The 22,132-nt window shown below is 39.9% G+C and overlaps 1 protein-coding gene across 4 annotated transcripts in view; it reads left to right on the forward strand.

Moving 5' to 3' along the window:
- The window catches only part of GRM7 (glutamate metabotropic receptor 7), a 300,952-nt gene that overhangs the window by 169,008 nt on the left and 109,812 nt on the right, over window positions 1-22,132 (forward strand). For all 4 annotated transcript variants that reach the window (XM_069866002.1, XM_069866004.1, XM_069866003.1 and 1 more), the window contains exon 5: window positions 18,299-18,439. In XM_069866002.1, coding sequence (XP_069722103.1) covers window positions 18,299-18,439 — 141 coding nt within the window. The remainder of the gene's footprint in view (window positions 1-18,298; window positions 18,440-22,132) is intronic.

Genomic DNA, 22,132 nt, shown 5'->3' on the forward strand with positions numbered 1-22,132 from the left:
CTCTCTCTGTATTTCTGTACTTTGTGTACTGCTCCCAGGGCTTATGTTGGCATTTTCTCTTTGATGTTCATATTTAACTGTTATTTCAGGATGCTGGAGATTGTGTGGGTGGTTGTTTTGAGAGAGGGAGATGTGTACACACACATACAAACTAGAATGATGGATGCTGTAAGAGGAGATAATTCACAGAACAATATTTAGCTATTGATCATTAATCAGTGGCCTTTGCTTTGGAATATCCTGAATTGCATCTTCTGAACAATTTTCGTCTCAATGATCTAACACTGAAGTTGTCTGAGCTGTTTGTTGGATGCATTTGGGCAGTGTATTTCCATCGAGAAAGGAATAATTTTATTTTTAGAAAACCTGCTATCTTTGTGTGCCAGCTCCTGATCTGCATGTCATCTAGTAGGAAGTTCCAAGCCTTCCTCTGCAGGTTTGCTCTGCACAGAAGGCATTAATAGGTATGTGTGATTAGAGCGGCTTCACAGGGGAGCATTTCTTCCTTCACGTAACAGACAGCCATATGCTGCTTTCCAGCATTTTTGCAAGGCAGCAAAGCCAAGGGCAGCTTGGGCTGGCAACCAAACTTTTCATGCTTGTGAGGGGTGTTCAGCAACACGCGGATAGCATATAGCAAGCATACGAAGAAGGCAGATGATGATTACTATATAACCTGCTTCCATTAAGAAATCCTACTGTTCTCTAGCTCTGTTAGTCTTTGCTTCTGTGCAGAGTTTCAAGCCTCATTTGTTGACAGGAATTCATTTTCTGTTTGTTAGTAAAATTGGCAAGATTTCTAGGATCTGAAGAGTGATGAAGCACAGGGGACCTCATCACACCCTGTGTGAGGGAGCCCCTTCTGGATCACTCATACAGAGCTGGCTCAATGAGAATTATATAAAAAATAATGTTTTAGTTTGGAATTCTGTTTAGGCATAGAAACAGAAGTCAAGAAAAGATTTTTCCACCTTCTCTCACTCCCTCAGAGCAGTACTGGCACTGATACCATGCCAAGCACAGCACTGATGTTGTGTTTACCTCCTTAACTCAATCTAGCAGATGCAGGGAGCTGAGAGGATGTTACAGTACTGAGTTGAGAGCATGAGTGGTTTCATTGGTGAAACAAAGAAGCAGAAGGGAACTGGGGAGGGAGGGTGGTGAGGTAGTCACTCTGAAGCAGGATGTAGGTTGTCCGTCTGAAGCATTATACCCTATGTCTGTCAGCACGGCAGGATCCAGATCTGGGGCTGCTTCTCTGGGGATGGGTAGGGAGAAGGAAGAGCTCCCCACTCCTCTTTGCAGGAGAGTTGCATCTCTCCTGATATATAGTATATACTATACTTTAAGAGGTTAAGGCGTTTTTCTAATTCACAGGAAGTATACTGGCAGAGTATTTGTTTTGCCATATGTATTTCATGTATTTTCATGTAAAAATGAAATTGCAGGAACTCTCTGAAATAAACTGTTCCTTTTTTAGGTAAAAATAGCCATAAATGGTCTATAATATCTAGTTTTAGAAACGTTGTTCTGCAGGAGGGCAGAGAAACACAGGTTGTTCCTAATGGAACAGATAACTTTCCATCTCTTATTTACTATTTAAGCAAAGCAGAAGAAGTTACGTATAGGATGTAGCAGTTCCGGCCCAGTGCCTCTGGGACTCCCCATGGATGTTGTGAAATAGTGAAGAATGACACTTATTTGAGCAGAAGGACCAATGGTGTCTCTTAATTTTTGTTCATGTTTGTGACAAAATAGGGCTCAAGAAAGAGCTGTGAGTAACATGCCCTTCCCCACCCAGCTACCTGGAGGGTGAGAGGATAGGTATGTATGTTCACCATGCATCACTTATGCTTCTCGTGGGAAACAGCATGTTTTATTAGAAATGTCTATTAAATCCCATCTATCATTAATTAATGTGTATTAAATCTTCTACTAAGATAACTTTGAGACTAATATATGTACAGTAACACTTTAGTTCCAATCTGATTTGTTTAAGTTCATACATTTCAACATTCTTTATCTTATCAGTTTTCCCATTACTCTTTACAAGTATTAACTTGTTTAAAACATTTATCTTCCTCTTTGGGGTCAGTTTTTCTCTGTCTTTGAAATAAATTGAAAGCAAAATTTCCTTATGTCTCACAAGATTTTTTTTTCTTGTGGTATTTCTGATTCTGTCACTACAACCTAAAAAGATTGTCTCTCTAAACCACTTAAAATTAATCTCTGAAATCATCTATGACTTACTTATTCTCTCTCTTTATTAGCAAGCCAGAAAAGAAATATTATTTCACAAGCAAAAATAAAGTTCAAGGCTTTTATTAGAGTAAAATGCAAGCCTAGCATCCTTGTTTGCAAGTAGCAAATTAATATCCCTACATTATACATTAAAGTTGTATTCACTGTAAGTTTTATGTGTTTATTAGTGTCTGTGTTTTCTTCCATGAGTAGATATTGGTTACCATCCTAGTTCTCAGCATGGGGATCTGGAGCATCCCGGGAAAAAATCTCTGCATGCTCCAGCTTCTGTGCCACTTGGGCTCCATGCACACCAACACACGTGAATTGGGTGTTTCTGAAACATTATGAGCTCCACTGGGTAAGACAGGTTCAGACACAAAAATAAATGTGCTAATTTTAGGAAATGGATGGATATTTCAAAGGGGTTTTTTGTTTGGTTAGATTTTTTTTTTCCTTTTATTTTGTGTTGCTAATGCTTGAATGATTATAGGCTTTTGAAAGTAATAGTTTAGGAAATAATACACGTAATAGTGCACAATTTCCTTAAAGATGATACAATGAATGCTAAAGTGCCCACTTTACTCATGCTGGGTTTGCAGATCTGCTTTGGGAATGTGTTTTCACTTTGTTGACTGATTGCATGACAACACTTTACTGACCAAAGGAAATAGAAAATAATGTAGAAAAAAATTCTTAAAGTAATCACATATGCTAGTTCTTTAGTAAACTGAAGCAGGGGTCAATAGATCAATAATCTCCTGGTTAGGACAGATAATACAAACTTTTTGTCTCATAGTAAAAATATAATCGTGGGATGGTCAGGAGCTATGTATTTGCAAGTAAAGATATCCTTCTGTGCAGTTTAAAATAATATGTCTTGGAAGTGTAGTTCAGTCTTTTTTTCAGTTACAGAGCATGGTTCATCTGGAAATTAATTTGCTTACTCATGTTAACACAGTGGTAGTGCAACCAGCATATTCCTGTTTGCCTCTCAGTCTGCTCTCCTACTTCTGAGTCTGGGGCTGAAAGGTGACAAAGAACATGGTCATGGGAAAAACCTGCTTACTAAGGGATAATATAAGATGGAGAGCCTCTGGCTAAGTTGTCACACTGCCTCTGACCACTCTCCAACTACTGTCAAAATTAGGGGAAAGAAAGAAAAAGATCTAGAAAGAAAATCACAGGCTCAACGGCTGAGACTCCAGGGATCACCATTCCCCTTCAAGGAGCTTTCAGCTGATTGCTGTTTGCCTTCTGTTTCTGCTGCTCCCTCCTAGTCTTCTGCTTCATGCTGCCTCCAGAGAGCAGCAGCTCTATGAACTCCTTTGGTAATGCTGATGGGTTGCCATCTGCGTTACTGAAAGGTGAGCAGTGCCTCTTGGAGCACCTCTCCCCTGCAGCACAGCCTTGCACTGCTGCCCTCCGGGAGGAAGGCTTGCCAGGTGCGCTGAGCACTGCATGAGATGGGGCAAATTAATTGTGATACCCTCTGCTAGAAAACTTCCATTTTCTTTGAGTGATGGGGATTGAGGGAACAGGGACTGCTGGAGCAGCTCAAGCCCAGGTGCTGTGTCCAGTCCGGCTGCTGGCTGAGGCAGCCCTGTGTTGCTGTTCCTCTGCAGTAGAAACTGCTTTTTGAAGAGTCAAAAGCCATTTTTCTCTATTTACAATTCATATGTATGCACAGTTCTGTAGACCAAGAGCTACACCTGGGATCAAGCCACAGTCCTTCCTCCTTCTTAATTAATTGGACACAATTAATAATGTGATTAATCATACAAGTTATTTGATAAAGAAGGGCCAGGGAAGCTAAAGGTTTTTACTAATCCAGTATAAAAAAAATTGAGAAAAAAAGGGAAAAGAATAACATATGCCTTTCATATGTCTCTCTCAGATCTGCTTGTGGTTAGGAATAGCATGTTGTGCATGATCCTGATGTATCCCACCTTGCAAAAAATAATTGTGTTAGAATTCATAAGAACGGAGTATGAAGCAAGTAAGTGGCCTCTAATTGATTATTACTACTGAAAAGAGAATGGTGTAATTGCTTGTGAATAATGATTAAGCCTAATTAGAGTCAGTGTTTTTCTATTCCACTGATAATAGCCACCTGGAGTGCCCAGGCTTCAATAGATTTCCCGTGAGTAATGGTACCAGCAACTTTGCTTCTGTACACTAACTAGAGTAGATGAAGTTCTTGGCTTTCTTCCTGTATGGTGTCTGTGTGAGCACCTGTGATGCAGCAAGTTCCCACTGAATTCAGGTATTTCTGAAGTAGAAGTAAGCTTTTGTTCCTTTCTCTATTTTCTTTCCCAGGGTACTTAGAGTGGTTAACCTTTTCAAAGTAGCCTTCAGTTACCCTTGTAATGATGGAATAATTTTAATCTTCATTGTCAAGTTTTGTCTGTGTTTCTCAGTTTAATTACTGCTTCAAATAGCATAAATTTTCAAAGAAAAATATTTTGGTATGTAATGGAAGGAGTTGCTAATGACATCTGGAAGTTATTGACATCCCTTCTGTTCTTCAATGTAGGTGTGCTGAAGCTCCCACATTGGCTTAATTGCTAAAGATATTTTCATAGAAAGAATCTGTTTATTCTCTGGCTTCATCCCTTGGTTTGTAATGTTTATGGCTCTGTGATGGTTACAGCTTGCTGCTGCACAAAGGATTTGAGGACATCAGGAAAATGACTGGGGCATTGCGGAAAGAAAGGTGTTGAAGATATTGTGTATTATTATCTGTAGTAGTGCTCAGCTGAGCCATTATGTTAAAGGGAAATTAAATCAGGGGCGTGGCTGCTGGGCCTTTCCCAGACAGGAGTGGTGATGGGAACTCACGACTGTATATTGTTTGTGGCTGGAAATTGCTTCTGAGACTTTCTGGGTGCCATAAACAATCACTTAAGTCAAAAGCTAAGTAGTGAAATGGTCTCTTTGAAAAGTTGGGGGTTTTTTTTGTTTATGTTGTTTTGGTTGGTTTGTTTGTTTCCCCTGGAAATCTATTGGTTTTATTGGACAAGAACTAGGTAGAAATGAAACCAGGTTAACTAGGAGCGCATCATTTTGCCTGAGTGATGGCACAGGCTTTCTGCCTAGCAAGATGGTACCTGGCTTGTAGAGGCTGTAGACTGCTCTGCTATGCCACAGGGGTCTGCGAACCACAGCACTTCACAGGTCCAACTCTGTCTTACAGTAATTTTCAGTTACATAATACTGCTTCAGATATCTGTTTCTCATATAGTAAGTTCTTACTAAGCAGTTGACTTACAAAGTGGCTGATACAAAGTTTAATACAATACTGCAACAACTTTAATTTGTGCAATTACATGGTTGTGCTTTATTTAAAAAAAAAAAAAATCACACCTGAGCTCTTTCTTTAATGTCTCCTTAGAATTTAAGTTATGTTTTTAGCTTTGGCAATTACTTAAAATGCTGATGTGTCAATCCCCAAAGACAGAATACTTGTCTCGAGTATTGCCACTTGAAAATTTTGGGAAGCCACACAGATGTTCATCTCCTCATTATGGAAATAATGTATTTGGTTAATGTGTTGGTATAGAGAGAGGGGAATACAAATTATCTTGCAACTTGAGAGCCATTTAAAAGTTTCTTTATGTTTAGACTGTCTTACTTATTTCTACTAAGGTATGTCTGAAAGAGGTCCCCTCAAGGTGACGGGTTTGGAAGTACCTCTGCCAGTTGCCTTGTTTCCGGCAGGTCTGTCCTGGCTGGTGCTTGGCACTGGGGCAGTGAGATGTACGGGATTATGTCTCATTGCAGCAGCCAGGGGAGATACTGCTAGATATTTGTCTTCTCAGAAGATTTGTGTGCTGTTTGTTGGGGACGAGGCACAGGTCCCTCCAAGTGCTCTCATTGCAGCCTCCTGGCTTCTTGGGTGTGTCAGAAACACAAAAAAGTGAGGAGAGGAGCTGAGCCAAGAACTGAGCAAAGGCACTTGCTTGGTGGTCCTTAATGCTCTCTGGGATCCTAAAGTAGAACCTGAGGGTGGGGTGGCCCTGCAAAATGGAGGAAAAAAAATAATAGAAGTCATGAGAGCATGAGGAATGGGTACCTAGAGCATTTTCTCCTCCTGAAATATTTAAATCAAATTTGAAAGATTTTTTGCTTTCCCTAATAGCTGTGGGAGTATTTCAGTGACAAGTGCTTGGGGTGATGTAAGGTATTCCTGTACAGGGCTCCATGACCTTTGGGCCAGCCCAAGTGACTGTATCATATTTGCCAGCCTCAGAGATCATCCCCACTATCATTTTCTGTCTCTTCAAATACCATGAGCGCTTGTTCTGGATAGCACCTTGTGGTTTGATGTGATTAATGCTCATAGTTGAAGTGGAAGCAGAACCTTCGTATTAGCAGCTTCAGCTAAGACTGGGGAAAGGGAAGGGGAGAACAGAAATAATATTGCTCTGTCTTGCATCCTAGCATGCTCTGGCTAGCTGGCACTGAAATCTGCCTTATAATCAACTACTCAGTTGTAAAAAAAAAAAAAATCAAGGAAGTAGGTTTTTTAAAGTTTGTTTTTTTTTTTCTTAAAGGGAAGAATGCAATGGAGTTCTTGGTTTTCTTAGGGATGTTATCTCAAGGGGAATTTGAAAATAAGACTGGTAGCATATATAGCAGTTCAAACTGAGGCATGACTTTGCCGTGCACAGCCAATTATATCGGCTTCCCTGATGCTATGCATGGATGGACTCTGTGGTGCCACTTTATGTATTGGCTCCACCTGACTGCAGCTCAGAGCTCAGGCTTCTGAGAGTCTGCCATGTGTGCTAGTTAAATGATGGTTCCACAGAAGAGAGGCATCACATTAAATAGCGTTCTGAAAGAGCAGTGTTACTTTCACCTAGCCAGTGTTGGAGTGTCAGCAGTAAAAAATGTTGCAACTCCCAATGTCTGATTTGGGTGGGTGGGTGTAAGCACGGGTCTGTGAGCATGCATATAAATTTTAGGATACACAAATATATTTACATGTGCTGTAATTATTCCTGTTGACATGGTAACACTTCAGCGAGGCACACAAATATATACAGAGGAAGAAAGAAAATTAACTCTGTATATTGAAGGAATTGAATGCACTATAGGGAAATAATAGTTGAAACCCAGTGAATTCAGCAGCCTGGGGCTTGGGCTGCGGCTGCCCTTGTGCCTGGCTGGGGAAGGAACAGCCCTTCGTGCTCCCCTCCTGCAAGGCAGAAGCCAGGTATGTCTCAGCCTCCATCAGTACGTGTCCAGCCTTACTCTCCCTCTCCCACCACAGGCAGGAGGAGGATGGGCTTTGATTTCCTTTCATGTTTTGTTTGCTGGGAAGGTGTAACTATGCAACCAAGCATTGATTTGGTTTTTTGCAAGTTGATTTTAAGTACGTGTGCCAGAATGGCACAGCCAGGAGGGGGGCACATTGACCACTGCCTAACTTTATCGCTCAGAATTTACATTGTGTATCCCAGGAGGATGAAAAGTTACATTTTATTTAGCATCATTGTTAGTTCTTGTCTTGTCTACTGAATTAGAGTGTGTGCACAGCAGTAGTGTGGGGGGCAATCTTCCAAGCTGTCAGGGTGCTCTAGGGAGACTGCAGTGCTCACCCTCAGCTGTCCTCTACAGCACTGCCAGGCAGTGAATGCAGCATCTCCTCTCTAGACAGCTCTGACCTTCCATTTAATTTATTTTGGTGTGTTCATTATGTGTGTCGATTGATTTTCTTTTTTATTAGTTTTAACCTGTTGAACATACTTAAGGGTTGCAGCATTGCAATGTAGAGGTATTTCTGTGTTTTTCACCTTGTTTTAAATTATGCAAGCAGATAGCTTGAGTTTAAATGCCTTTAAGGGTATGCAATGTGCATTTTGTCTGCTGCTGCTATCAAAGGGAAGAAAACCATTTTCATGTTCTGCATTTAGACCTTCTGTATCTCTCTGATTTTACTGCTCTTCATTATTAAAGTGAAACAGGCCATGTGTGGAGCAGCTTCTCCTGTTTAGTCAAAAGGTGTGGGAAGGAAGAACTCGGGGAAACTGATGGGAAGAAGTCATCAGTGCATACAAAGTGTTTTAGTTAAGTAGTTAATTGCAAACGAAAAACTGAAATAGCAGCTCAGAATTTGGGGGTAAGTATTATTAATAGGAAAGAGTGGTCTGAAAGGAAAGAGTGAGTATTAATAGGAAAGAGTGAGTATTTGATGGGTGATGGGTGCTGGCCTCTTCTCCCAAGTGACAGGGGACAGGACAAGAGGGAATGGCCTCAAGCTCCGCCAGGGGAGGTTTAGGCTGGACATTAGGAAAAAATTCTTTACAGAAAGGGTCATTGGGCACTGGAACAGGCTGCCCAGGGAGGTGGTTGAGTCACCTTCCCTGGAGGTGTTTAAGGCACGGGTGGACGAGGTGCTGAGGGGCATGGTTTAGTGTTTGGTAGGAACGGTTGGACTCGGTGATCCGGTGGGTCTCTTCCAACCTGGTTATTCTGTGATTCTGTGATTCTGTCTGCATCCAGACCTGTGTGAATGACTTGCCACTGCTTTGCTTTGTGCCTTGGTGACAGTGTTTTAACTCTGCTTGAGTTTTACTGCTGCCAAAGGAGATTAATGCAGAAGCTGATCTACTTTTCAGAAAGCAATGGATGATTTCAAGAAGACTTAGTATGCAAGTGAGAGGGAAAGCTAGCCATTAACTATGTTGCCTTGTGATAAGTATTAAAAAAAAAAAAAATAGGGCATTTTGCTCATCTTTAGCAGTGATGAAAATGAATTCTTCATGGATAAGATTCTGGCAAGACAAATAGCCTATTTTCAATAACTGGGCAACAGGAAAGGATGAATTACTGGGAGAGACCATTCTGCTTCTGGATGTTTTTTTAAACCTATTCTGTTTGGCCTCATTCTGGTGATAATCTTTAAAGCAGATACAGATCCTCACTTGCAAGAGTAGGCTTATGTGAGCAGTGTTTCTCCGTGGCTGGGACTCTGCATATTGCAATTCATAAAAATTATCCATTTCAGCAGCAGGAGCCATTTGAATAAGAAATGGAGTATTCAGCTGAAAGAAGAACACCATATGCATTAAGCAACCTGAGTGACTTATAACAGTGTCAACCTAGAAAGTCCCTCAGTGGCTGAAAATGTGAAAATACACATTAAGAAATCTGCAGCTGTTTGCGGGGAGAGGAGCACAAGCTTTCTCCATCTTCTGCCCCTTAACAACTCTCTCAGTGCTCTTGGGCATGGATTTGGATCTTTTGTTGTCCATTAGGAAAATGGTGGGTTCCTGTGCGTTAGAGTATCAGCCTTCTGCTCGAGTAAGAGCACGATCCTGATGCCATCCAGAAGACTATGACAGCAAGAGAAACTGGGGATGGGGATCAACTCCTTGTTGTGTATGTCCAGTACCTACTGCAAAAGGAAAATCTCATCCTCATCTGAGGCCTCTTAACTGATATGGCAATAAAAATTACAAATAGGAGAAATCAGTGTAGGGTTTTCTACTGTTTATATTGATGTAAGTGGGGCCTCTGTAAAAGTAAGAATGCCTGAGGCCAACAAAATGTAGAATAATAGACAATAATATACTTCTATATTAACCTTTCTATTACAGCAGTGGCGAGACACCACCTAGGTCATGATCTCGTTGTCATGGAAGCTGTGTAATTTTATAAAAGCGATAACGATGATACTTGGCCAATACATAATTTTCATAGTACAAGTTTTGTCACTTAAAATCCTAGATTTGCCCTAAGTATGGCAAGCTGAATTTTCTTTGTACGTGCATTGGCATGTATATAAAAAGTCAAATGTGAGATGAACTAAAATAACGTTTTCACTCTAACAATCAGCAGCTCTTAAAAAAGCAAACAACTGTGAAGCATTTTTATAGTGTGAAGGAATTTAATAAAATCACTTACTATTATGGCCTTTTATTGAGTAAGGAGGTCAAGAAAAACCTCCATAACGCTATATAGTATGTGGCTTGGGCAACATAATAAAATCTGAAAGACTAGATGTCTTAAAATTGATCTTATCACTTAATGCTTTTATCTCAGATTTAATGTCAATAAATCATTTAGTGTTGAATACTAGGAAAATCAGAAAACTATTTGTGTAGCTGCTTTCAATTCACATGGCATCAGTAATCATAGTAGATGATGATTTACTAGCTGAGTAAATGAAATTTATATAACTAGCAATCATTAGTATGGATGTACTTTGGGCAAAACAGAGAATAAAAATATCGTCAACTGATAAAATCCCTACTCGTATGAAATTGAATCACTATGTTGTATTTGCTCACAAGGCACATGGGCTGAGAATGAAAACACTTTAGGCACAGGAGAAATGCAGTAGGTCAAAAACTTTGTGTTTTAATTAGGCTTGATTGTTTTTCTTATTAAATAACCCCAGAGCCCTCAAATTCAGCGTACGAAATAGTTGCTTCATAGTGTGTGCTAGTGATTTGGTAAACAAGAAGTGGTGGAAGTCTCTTAAAAAATGTCTGGTTCATTCATGTCAGTAGCACGTTATCATCATGGACCTTTCACAGGCCACCTGCCCGTGGTTGACCTCCTCGGATACTGGAAACTTAACTTGGCTGCTGATCACTTCACTGGTGCCAGTTCAGCATTGGATCCCTTATTTTAATCTCTTTCTTTTCCTAGGGGATAACTATTTTTTGCCTTTCTCTGCAACTAGTCCTTTCCCTGCTGATGTAAGCCTGCCACCTTCCCAGTGATAAATGCCTCTACGAACCTGCCTTTTTTTTCCCTCCGTAACGCAGAGGCAAACCACATCATTAGTCTTAGAGCCTGGTTTATCCTCCACAGCACGTATAATTCCCTCAGCCATCTCTGCCAGGGAAGTTGAGTGTTATGCTTTCAGGCAGAAAATGGGCAACACATAACATCAAATGGATGGAGAGATGCAAGATTAATGTTAGGAATAAATCATTTGGGGGGGGAGGTTGGGTGTAATAAGAAACCACAGGTTGGCAAGCCTTGCTTTGTGGTTGAGGATCGAGCTACTCTTCTAAACGTTCCTGGCTGTGCGGCGCTGTGGCATCTTTCTTCCTTAGTGCTGCCTTGGTCTGGGAGCAGCCCAGCGGGATTTCTGAGATCAGATGGAGAGGCTGGAGTGCTATGAATGTTTCCTGAGGCAGGGCTGGGTGCTGTGCTGGCGTTCTCCATCCAGATACTGGCCATAAATGGCGCAGAGTAAAATGCCCAGATAAAATTTGACATGCAGAGCCTGACTCCAGCCGGCTGGAGATGAGACACTCCATCTCCTCCCAGTAATTTCTAACTTAAATCACTTAAGTACAGCTGATAACTCCTCTCCTGATCAAAGAGGTGCTTAGGCTGGCACTGCAAGTATCCTGCTGAGCAAAGCAGGAAAACAATCAAAAGTGCTTGGGTTTTGGTGACATCACAGCCAAGTAACACTTGTCTCTCCTCTTGCCTGGGTAGACTTCACCAGCCCTCCGTAATGCCTGGAATTGATTCTGTTTCCCATACTCTCCCTTCTTTTTTTTTTTGAAGTGTGTTTCATTGCTATGTATTTAATTTATAGATTAATCCTAGGGTGGAAAAATAAATGAACCCATTAGGCAGTATCATCTCTCTATGTGTAAGAATAATGATTTAATCAAATCACAGTGATGTAAAGCGATAAGAGATTTATTTTAATTTGTAAAATCTCCTAAAATAACTATCTGTATCTCTTAGAGGAACTTGCTGAAAAAAGTAATTTTCTTAAGTATGATATAGAGGGAACATTGGGAAATCACTAAATCTTGTCACAGGAGTGCAGTACTTGGCCATGTACAAGGGTAAAAAGTGATTATTCCTACTTTTTCATTTAAGCATCCAGCTTTTTTGGTTGGGTCATCTAATTCCATGAGTCCCCAAACCCAAAACTCTTATGTTTAACACTATGTGTTTAAGCTGTCTTAATGTCTTCAGTTCAAAAAGATGAAGTTTAAGCACATGCTCAAGCCTGTCATTATTACAGAGAGCACGTTTGCCTAGTTTTTGACTTCAATGATTATAATCCATATTAATTAAAAAAGAGAATCTGAAATTAGATGTGTTTAAAAAGTTCCTCTAATTCAAGTCTGCTGACATAGATGGGAATGCTTGTGTTTGCAGGACAGCTTTGTGGTACATGGGAAGCCTAGAAATAATCCTGAGTAGTAAAATAAAACAGAGTGTGTATGTTGTGTGTTTTTGAGACCACTGCAAGCGTTGCCTTTTTCTCAGAGTTAATAATTATGGATGAGTCTGAGTCTAATGAAAAGTTACCTAAAGTTCCTGGTGTTTATCCTTGTGACTTCAGGAGTTCCTTCCCTCCACACCAACTTGCAAAGGTGCCACACCTTATTTTGCAGTATGTAACCACGTTTTTTGGTCACGTGTGATCAACACTGGAACAAGTGGTGCAAAAGCTTGTATTTGCAGATCATTTTTCATTTGCTTCTTCAGAAGAGGAGCTGTTCATCACCACACACTGCTGCCCAGAGGCTTGTAATCCTTTTGCCCCCCTCAGTGCTTCATGACATTTTGCACCACCATCCTCCTAAGCAGGTGCTTGTGGTCATTTCAGTTGTGCTGATGCCTCAGAAGGAGCTTGGCACAGTCAAAGAATTGCTGTAGTCAGAGCTGTTAAATGAACTCATGTGACATAAATCCTTATGCATTAGCTCACAATATTTGCATGGCACTAATCTTTGCATAGATTCATCATAGCATTATAATTAGCATTTAAAATACAATAATATAGATATGTAACTACTTTGCAAACTGTTCTTTAATAGGAATTTAAATTGTGAAACTCATCATGGGTTTCCTAATGTTTAATTAAAGTCCACTGACAAGGTTGTTTGCATGATAGCAGTAACGCTAGCAGAAGATCAGCATTTGCTGAACTGAATATTTGGGGCAACAAGCATTTTCAGTTCAGCCAGTGTGTTTCAGAGAATCATAATAACTTCTCTGGCAGTATTCTCAGGAATGATATAGGGGAAAAGACAGGGAAAAAAAAAATCCCTGAACCAGTCTTGGAGCAATGAGATTCCACTGAGCATTCTTTACTAACTTTTAAATTGGATGAAAATCTCATCCACTGTGAACTGGCACAGTTAACCTAATTCCACAGAGGTGCACAGTTTTGTGCCTGGTGATATTGAAACATTTTAGGACTTGTTCAGCCATGCACATCTGCCAGCACTTTGTGTAAAATTGTAAATATTTATCAATTGAAAAATGATGCCTGTGAGCACACTCTTGACTTTGTTTCTGTGTAGAAACGTAGGTCTCATTCCACTTGGTCCTGGCTTTGGGGGACTCTTCTTGGTCTGAAGTATGCTGGGAAGGAGGTCAATTCATGAAGATGTTGCCTTCTAGAGGTCTTCTCTGTGATTTTGGCTGTGTGGGAGCAGTAATCCTGTGATCTGCGATGCAGCCAGAAACAGCAAGTGGGTGCACAGTGCTTCCACCCAGTAAAGAATTAACAGAAATTTGATGTGCTACTTAACTCTGTTCCTTTGTCAGTCAGTCACTTGCTTGCTTATCTTAGTCAATAGAAAATAATGATAAAAACATACACCTTTTAATAGGGATCTGTATTCCTTCTTGAGAATGCAGAGGGATTATTAAAAAAAATCAATGAGAATGTTATTATTTGTTATTAAATCTGTAAAGGTTTATAGTAATTCTTATGGAATTCTATTACCATTTTATCAAGACATGGATTTTTATCTTATTAAGTTATACAGCACTTTTCCTAGAGGTCACTTAGTTTGGCACATTGTTAAGGTATACTGTTTCTCCGTCTGAGCCTTACATATAGTTCAGATTTATGACTGTGTATTCCCTTTGAAATGCTCTCTTAATTATGAGTAAAACCAATACACATACATTTACAGGTTTAGCTTGTATGTATGTAAAAGCTAAGAATGTTTTTTTGATTTTCTTCTGATTCATCCACATGACTATTTTCCTTAGCAAATTTCAGCTCAGAATTTCAAAAATTGTGCTATCCTTTCTAGAGACTGTGCACATAAGTATTTGTAAGTCACCAGTTTGTCATAATTTAAGTAGAATCCAGCTGTGGCAGGAGAGTTTTATTAGATGATTTCCCTAAAAGTTGAAAAACCCAGGTTAAGTCCTTGTATTAGCATAAATACAGCAGCAGGGGATCGGTGGTGCTTCATGCCATTCTGTAATGGAAAATTTTTCATTTCAAGTTGCAAAACCCATATTAAAGGCTGGACAAGTCATAGTGAGTACATGGAGTTGACTGAGGTTTTCTCCTATCCCACTTTAGTTGTTTGCTTGCAGGTTTCCATGATTTGATTGCAGACCTTCAGCTGCTGGCTACCAGCTAGACATTAATGGTGTTCAGCTGGTATGGCTTGTTGCTTAGGATTTGTCATAATTCTGAAGCAGATTGCAGAAGCGACACACATGTAATTGTTGCAGAAGTGACACACGTGTATTTTTTTATTGAGGCTGAAGGTAAAATTTAAAAACGCTTTCAACCTGTTTCTGGAAGACCCCGATATTTATTGTTTCAGTTTAATTTTTGGAGATGATGTATGTTGTGTCTTAGGAGCAGTGGGCTTTGGATGCGAGTCATGAGCAGTAGGCTGAGAATTGGGAAAGCATCTATTATAGTCGGGTCAATAGTACACAAATGTAATACGAAGAGACAGACTGACCCCACTCCTGATCTTCTTTCTTTTTTGAAAACATCTGTTTACATGCTGTCTATTTTAATCCCATAGTGGATAGATTGCTATGCTAATTTAACTATGCCATATGTTTTTCTTCTGACTCAATTTCATTGTGTGGAAGGCCAGATTGAGTCAATTTACCCACCTTTTTCAATGAGAGAATTTGTTGGCTATGGTGCAAGAAACTTTTTTTCTCTCTTTCAATGGAATATGTATTTACTGTCATTTCTAACTGCAAAATCAGAAGGAACCATGTGATCATGCAGTAAAGAGAGACGGTTTAGTATCTATAAGAGCTTGCTGCTTCTATGCTTCCACCCTCTTTTGCAATGCTAGTACAAGCTGTAAAGCTAAGCAATGGACAAAATAGATATTCTGAGATTTGCATCTTCAATGGATTTGCAGTTTTCGAATGCCAGACAATTTACTTCTGAACTTCTCAGTGTTTTTCAAGTCCTCTTTATGACTGATCTGCTTTATCCAGGTTTTAGATTTGCATAGTTTGAATATCTCAACAGCCTTTGTAGTAAAATGAAAAATTTTTTTGTAGCTGAACTTGAACTGGGATTGCAGTTCTGGAATGTTACATGCATAATACTGAATGTAAGTGTTTCCATGAGCAAAAGTTCTGATGCTGCTCATTGCAGGTTAAAGACAGATAACTAGAAGGACTTGGGAAAATTACTCAGTGTTACTAATACTGGTGAATATCCTGCTACTGGCATATGCTTGTTATAAGACTGATATAACTCTCTGAAGAAAATGGGCACAGACTCTACTTCACAGCAACTCAGATTTAGGAGAGCCTGCAGAACTAGGCAGAGATTTCACCTTTCAGGAGTCTGTAACTTGGATAAAGGGATGCAACAATGATCGCCTGGTTTTCTAGCATCTCTGGTGCAGAGGTGATAAACCTTTTCCATGTTATATGCCAAGAATACTTGACTGCCTCACTCCACGTGCTCTTCCTTGTGAACAGAAGGAAGCATACAGCTTCTGTCCGCTACAAAAATGAAAAACAGAAAAAAAGAAGACAGAAAACTTAGCATATGAGCACATACGTATGCGCTGATATTTGTCCTCGTACAAATCTTTCATTTGCCAAGGAAACTCTAAAGTCTTCTGGGATGAAAATAAGACAAAAATGTTGTGGGAGGGTGATCTCCACTTGGCCCTGTCTAGTGCTTCTGAAGACACACGGGTATCTGTTTGGAGCAGTGTCACCCCAGCTAGGATGGGCCCTGAGTCGAGTTTATTGTCGCACCGTGCTCTCTGGGTGCTCCAGTCATAACAAAGGTCAGATTACTGCCATCATACTAGTACTTAGATTATCTGTCTATTGAGTTGTAATTATTTGTATGCACAAAGAATTCCTCAGTCTCTAAGGTGTTATCTCAGCTTTGAAAGAGAATAACAGAGAGGAGTGCTTAAATACAGGAAAGTGAAGCAGCAGTGTGCAGGGCACTTAGTAATGTGGTGTTCTTTTTGGTCTAACGTTACCATTGCTTATTGGGAAATTAAGTATTTGGTTTCAGAGTTCTGTATTGCATTGTGAGAAAAATCCATTAAAAGGAGTGTGATCTTTGAAGGGACATTGTCTGAGCTGTTAAAGTATATTTGGCTCAGTTTTAAAACTACAGAATTTGAAAATTTGATAGAGAAAATATCTACAATGTGGCAGTTCTAATTTGTTATTGGAATTTAATAAACTGTATAATTTTGTAATACAGTTTTAATTCTCCTTTGTCCTTCTTGTTTCTAAGCCATTCTATATATATACATTCTTTAATTGCTATATGTACATGCATATAAGTGTGTATACACACACACATACATATGTATGTTTAGTAGTATAGGTTTCAGCAAAAAAAATAACACAAGTCAAGGCCAGGTATGTTTCTTTTCTGGTAAGTTGGTGAGGTGCTACAGAATGATAGAATATGGTTAAGAAAAATATGAAAACTACAAATCTGTCTCTGCTGCATAGCTATCTAATAGTAATGTGGTTTCTTTCAGTGAATGCAGAGGACTGTGTCATGAGAAAAAGATGACTCAGAGGGTTTTAGTGAACTTCAACTCAGCTGTTAAAAAATTATCTTTTTTTCCTGTTATTTTAATACTGGAATTGTATGTAATTTTTACTCTTGCAGCACTGCAAGCTCTTTGGAGATACATGTCTTCAGTAATAAACTGAATCTCATGGATCTAAGAAAGGAACCCCCCCATATGCTTCAGGCTGCCTAATGCAAGTGTCTAGTAAATCATGGTGATTCGCAGTTACCCTTTAGAAGTTCTGGTCTCTAAGATTATCTTTACCTTTGTGAAAGGAAATTAAGGGAAAATTACATAAAATATACTTTCTTTCTCAGAATCATAGAATCACCAGGTTGGAAAAGACCCATTGGATCATCGAGTCCAACCATTCCTATCAAACACTAACCCATGTCCCTCAGCACCTCATCCACCCGCCCCTTAAACACCTCCAGGGAAGGTGACTCAACCACCTCCCTGGGCAGCCTCTGCCAGTGCCCAATGACCCTTTCCTTGAAATACTTTTTCTTGACATCAAGTCTGAACCTCCCCTGGCAGAGCTTGAGGCCATTCCCTCTTGTCCTATCCCCTGTCACTTGGGAGAAGAGGCCAGCTCCCTCCTCTCCACAACCTCCTTTCAGGTAGTTGTAGAGAGCAATGAGGTCTCCCCTCAGCCTCCTCTTCTCCAGGCTAAACAACCCCAGGTCTCTCAGCTGTTCCTCATAAAGCCTGTTCTCCTGCCCCTTCACCAGCTTCGTTGCTCAGGGTATCCTTTAGGTAACATGTGACTATGCTTGTCTATAAGTATCAATTCCAATAAAATTTTGGTGATCCCCAGTTTCCAAAAGATTTTTTTTTTTGTTGGAGAAATAGGAAATTAAATGCTCTGTGCCCTTGCCCATTACACTGTAGAATGAAGTAGCATTGATCATGTTGCTGGCCTTCCCGAGGTCCTGCACTTTACAGGAGGGGTGCTAGCTGTTGACTAAGAGAAGAAGGAATTTTAATCCGTGGGTTTTGCATATCATATTTTTATATTAATCTCTGTTTTACCTATATTTTACCTAGCTTAATGCCTCACATTTAGTAGCAGTGTAATTTACTTGCAAAATGTAGCTGAATAGATAAAACATACAATGTCTTTCCTTTTTCTCCACTGTCATCTTATGTGGATAGAAACGTGAGTGTGTGCTGGGTATTGAAGATATAAACACAGTATTTGTTTTTCATGCCTCAGTCCTTCCTGTGCAATGTGAACTAGGCTTCAGCTTTCTACCTGCCTCCTTTTCCAGGGTTTGATGCCTATTTTACCTCCCGCACCCTGGAGAACAACAGAAGGAACGTGTGGTTTGCAGAGTACTGGGAGGAAAACTTCAACTGCAAGTTAACGATAAGTGGGTCAAAGAAGGAAGACACAGACCGTAAATGCACAGGTAACTTTATTCATTTCGCCCTCTATATAATGCTGGACATGGACTGCAGTGAAATGACTGCACAGCTGGTGTATGGAAGCTTTGCTGGAGACAGATTGAAAAACTAATTTGAATTTTTGTAGGTTGTAGAGAAAATGGAGCAGTTGCATCAGACTTACAGGACAAAAGAAGTAGCTGGAAGGAGTCAAAACATACATTCTTCTCCTTTTGTCTAGCTGACCATTTAGCAGGACAATCAGTATTTTCCCTGGGACTCAAGAAGTACTTTCGTTGGAGTACAGGGTGGCTTGGGTTTTACCTGTTAGTTTGTTTTAAATGGAAAATATTTCTACAACTTTTGCCTTGTCACCCATCTGCAGTTCACAAACTGGCCACCTGTTCTGTAAAGCGCTGTCTGTTCATGGACATATGCTAACCATGTGCATTTGAATCTAACTTTTGAAGGAAATGCACCTGTAGGAAAGTATTAGCAAAGAGTGAAATGTTTTCATTTTAGGTAGCATAAAGTTGTTATGTTATTTAAGAAGTTGGGGTCAAGTAAATTTTTGTAGCCTCAGCTCAGTAACATAGAAAACACATTGTCTGTATTTGTGGCTGATTTTCATGACCTTTAGTAGCACCTTGTTTGACCTCTGTTATTTTCATGTGGCTGACAGATTCACTCCTCTCTTCCCCGGGCAGGGGGGTTAGAACTAGATTATCTTTAAGGTCCCTTCCAATACAAACTATTCTGTGATTCTGTGATTCTTCTTGTAAGGTACTGTCCGCCATCTGAAATAACATATTTTCCAGGAATTGCTGTTTCTGATCACACGGAAACTCAAGGATTTACTTTTAGTTAAAGAGATGCCAAAGTAACAGTGGGTGCGGTTTCATTTTCAACTGAGTTATGCACCCTTCACACAACCATCTTAATGATGCAGGTGGACACAATTCTTTGGACTTTAAGAGTTTGTTTTAAAAGGAGACAATGGGAGAGATGTGAGTTCTTGGAGTTACTCAGACCTAAGTAAGTGCTACCAGGTGATCCATAGTGACAACAGCAACATTGCCAATTTAATGATCCTTGTGCTGAATTAAGGTATTAGATTGAGGGTACTTGTCCAGAAAGTATTTCTAAAGCTTAGATGCAGGGAGTCTGCCCTCACACTACCAAGTCCCTGATGAGTCTGTATTTGTGGCATGCGTATATGGTGGGGTTGGAGCATTTGCTCAGGGCTTAAAATGCAGTGGATAAGCTTTGGCCAGACTGCATCTCCTCTCCTGTAATACATATGGTAAAGCCAAAAATGCTGTCTAATGTCCACCTTGCCCTTGCCTCCCTTTGCCTTCCTTTCCCTCTCCTTTTAATTTTTCACAGCAGCCATTTAAATGTGTCATGTTGAATAATTGCCTTGAATTTTGATCAAAGGAGATTAGTTCATAGGAGGACGTGTTTTACTTTGATTGAAAATTGACGAAAATTTTCCATATTTCGTATCATCTGCTTTTGGGTTTAATTCATGGATGGGAGTAGGAGTGTTATGCTTTGAAACAGTGGAGTTACCGCTGGGAATACGCTGCTGTTAAATTTGGCATTTGGAATCTCCCCCAAAGGCTAGAATTTGACTAAAAATTGCTAAGAAATCTTTAGGATAACTTCTAAATGCATCTTATCACCCTTATTGTTTATGCTATTATTTTAGTACAATTACTCACAGCCTGTGCTTTCTGTTATGAACATAGAAATGGTGTTCTGCCTTCCCTCAGCATAGATACAGCAGAAACATTTGTTTTCGATGGATACCTTACCCTATTGAACTGAAATACCACATTATAGCTCGATATTGTACCAAATGACAAACTCTGACATCTTCCTTCCCTCTTCTGCAAACTGAAGTAAATTGTGCATCAGAAAAAGCATTAGCTTTGAATTATATTGCTAATATGAGAGTCTTAATGTCCCACTTATGTAATAATATTATGAATGATCGTAACCATTATTTTAATGTTTGATTGGTAATCTGTAATGCAGCAAGGTACTAGGCTACAGGCCATCAGTTTCTGACAGCAATAGTGCTCCTGAGGACTGGTGTGAGGTGTGAGAGGCTGGTGCTCCAAACTGAGATGCTTGCACATAGCAGGGAGCAGCTCAGTCTTCATGGCCACAGCCTAAGATCTAGAGTAGCTTATCCAAGAAAGCACCCTGTCGGTGACTTATCTTCTCATATCACAACTTCTGAAACATTTCTATACACGGGATTTCTACATTAATGTAATTTATATTTATTTAAGCAAGAACAAATTTCCTTCAGTGGGATAGATAAGATGTAGAATGAGAAAATGAAAATGTTCAACCCACCCCACCTTATTTCTTGATAAGATTAAATATAGCACATTGCTGTAATTGATCATGCTGTTTCTAGTGATTGACTTATGACTGTCTTTGCAGAAGAGGAAGGTACTGTAGTTTGTAGGTCTGATTCTGCAAAGGGAGCCATGCTGACTGCTCTATCCATGCCAAATTACATGGGGTCTGGGCTTTGATTGTGAGCTGAACTGAATGTATTTATTTCCTGTGCCATGAGATTTAGTGAGTTAGAATTAACAGGAGATAAGACAATTTTTTTGTGTGTGTGTGTATATATTGTCATGAACCAGGTTGTTCATGAGTTTCAAAGCGATAATTGAAATCACATCACTTTAGTAATATGGTGCTCCCAGTGCCAACAGTAACATCTCCACCTGTGAGTATGGAATATTTCCTGCTCTAGCAGAGGCACCCGTGCTCACCTCCAGCAGAAAGGCATCTGCTATAGCAGGAATGTCTGCATTTTTAATGAGCTGCCTCCTTGGTAAGTAACACTACCTGAAAAGGAAATTGCAACTCTTGACTGTTTTCACTTATTAAACATAGCTTTTAATTCAGATAGCTTTACACTCCAGGAGGCTTAATAAAATGATATAAGGATGATGTCACCTTGGATGTCATTTATCGGAATTTAGATTACTCGGAGAGCTTTTCTAATTATCTGCAAATGTAATCAGTCTGAAGATACAGCAGATGATGGCTCAGACAATGACTTGCTCTAAAGAAAATACTGGGACAAAGCTCCCTTGAAGGTGAAATGACAGAAATTCAGCAAAAGGATTCATAGAAGAGGGATAGTTGTGTTTAGAATTTAAATTGGAACAAGAGAAAATGCCTCAAAGGAACCCAGATTCATCCTCCCAGGCAGCGCAAAGACAGGAGCAGTCTTAGGACTCTGAATCTGGTGGTGTTACTAGGGTCAGTAAGTACAGCTGTATCTCTGCTTGTCTCTATACAGCTACTGTTGCAGGTGTCTGACTGTGGGTCAAGTGTATACCAACTTAAGGAAAAAAAGACTTTATAGTTAAGAGGCTTCCCTGCTTGTCATTGGCATGGAACAATTATCTGATTTCAAAATTTGTTGTGCAGTGTGAAGTTACCTCTGTCCATCAGAGTTGCAGGAGGCTGTAGAACTATGCTGAAGGCTGCAGAGATTAGGGAGAGGTTTCTTTAGCCATTAGAAAAAGGGCCGAAATGGTATGCCACTAGTGTTAGGGAGGTGGGTGCTTTGCCCTTCCTGGGATATGTTGCTGCCCTGACTGCCAGCTTGCTGGAGCCTGGAGGAGATGATGGTTAGGCTGAAATTTTATTCTAGCACAGAAGGATGTTCTTGTGCGGTTAGC

This window comes from Phaenicophaeus curvirostris, chromosome 11 (genome assembly GCF_032191515.1).
Source record: "Phaenicophaeus curvirostris isolate KB17595 chromosome 11, BPBGC_Pcur_1.0, whole genome shotgun sequence".
Lineage (NCBI taxonomy): Eukaryota > Metazoa > Chordata > Aves > Cuculiformes > Cuculidae > Phaenicophaeus > Phaenicophaeus curvirostris.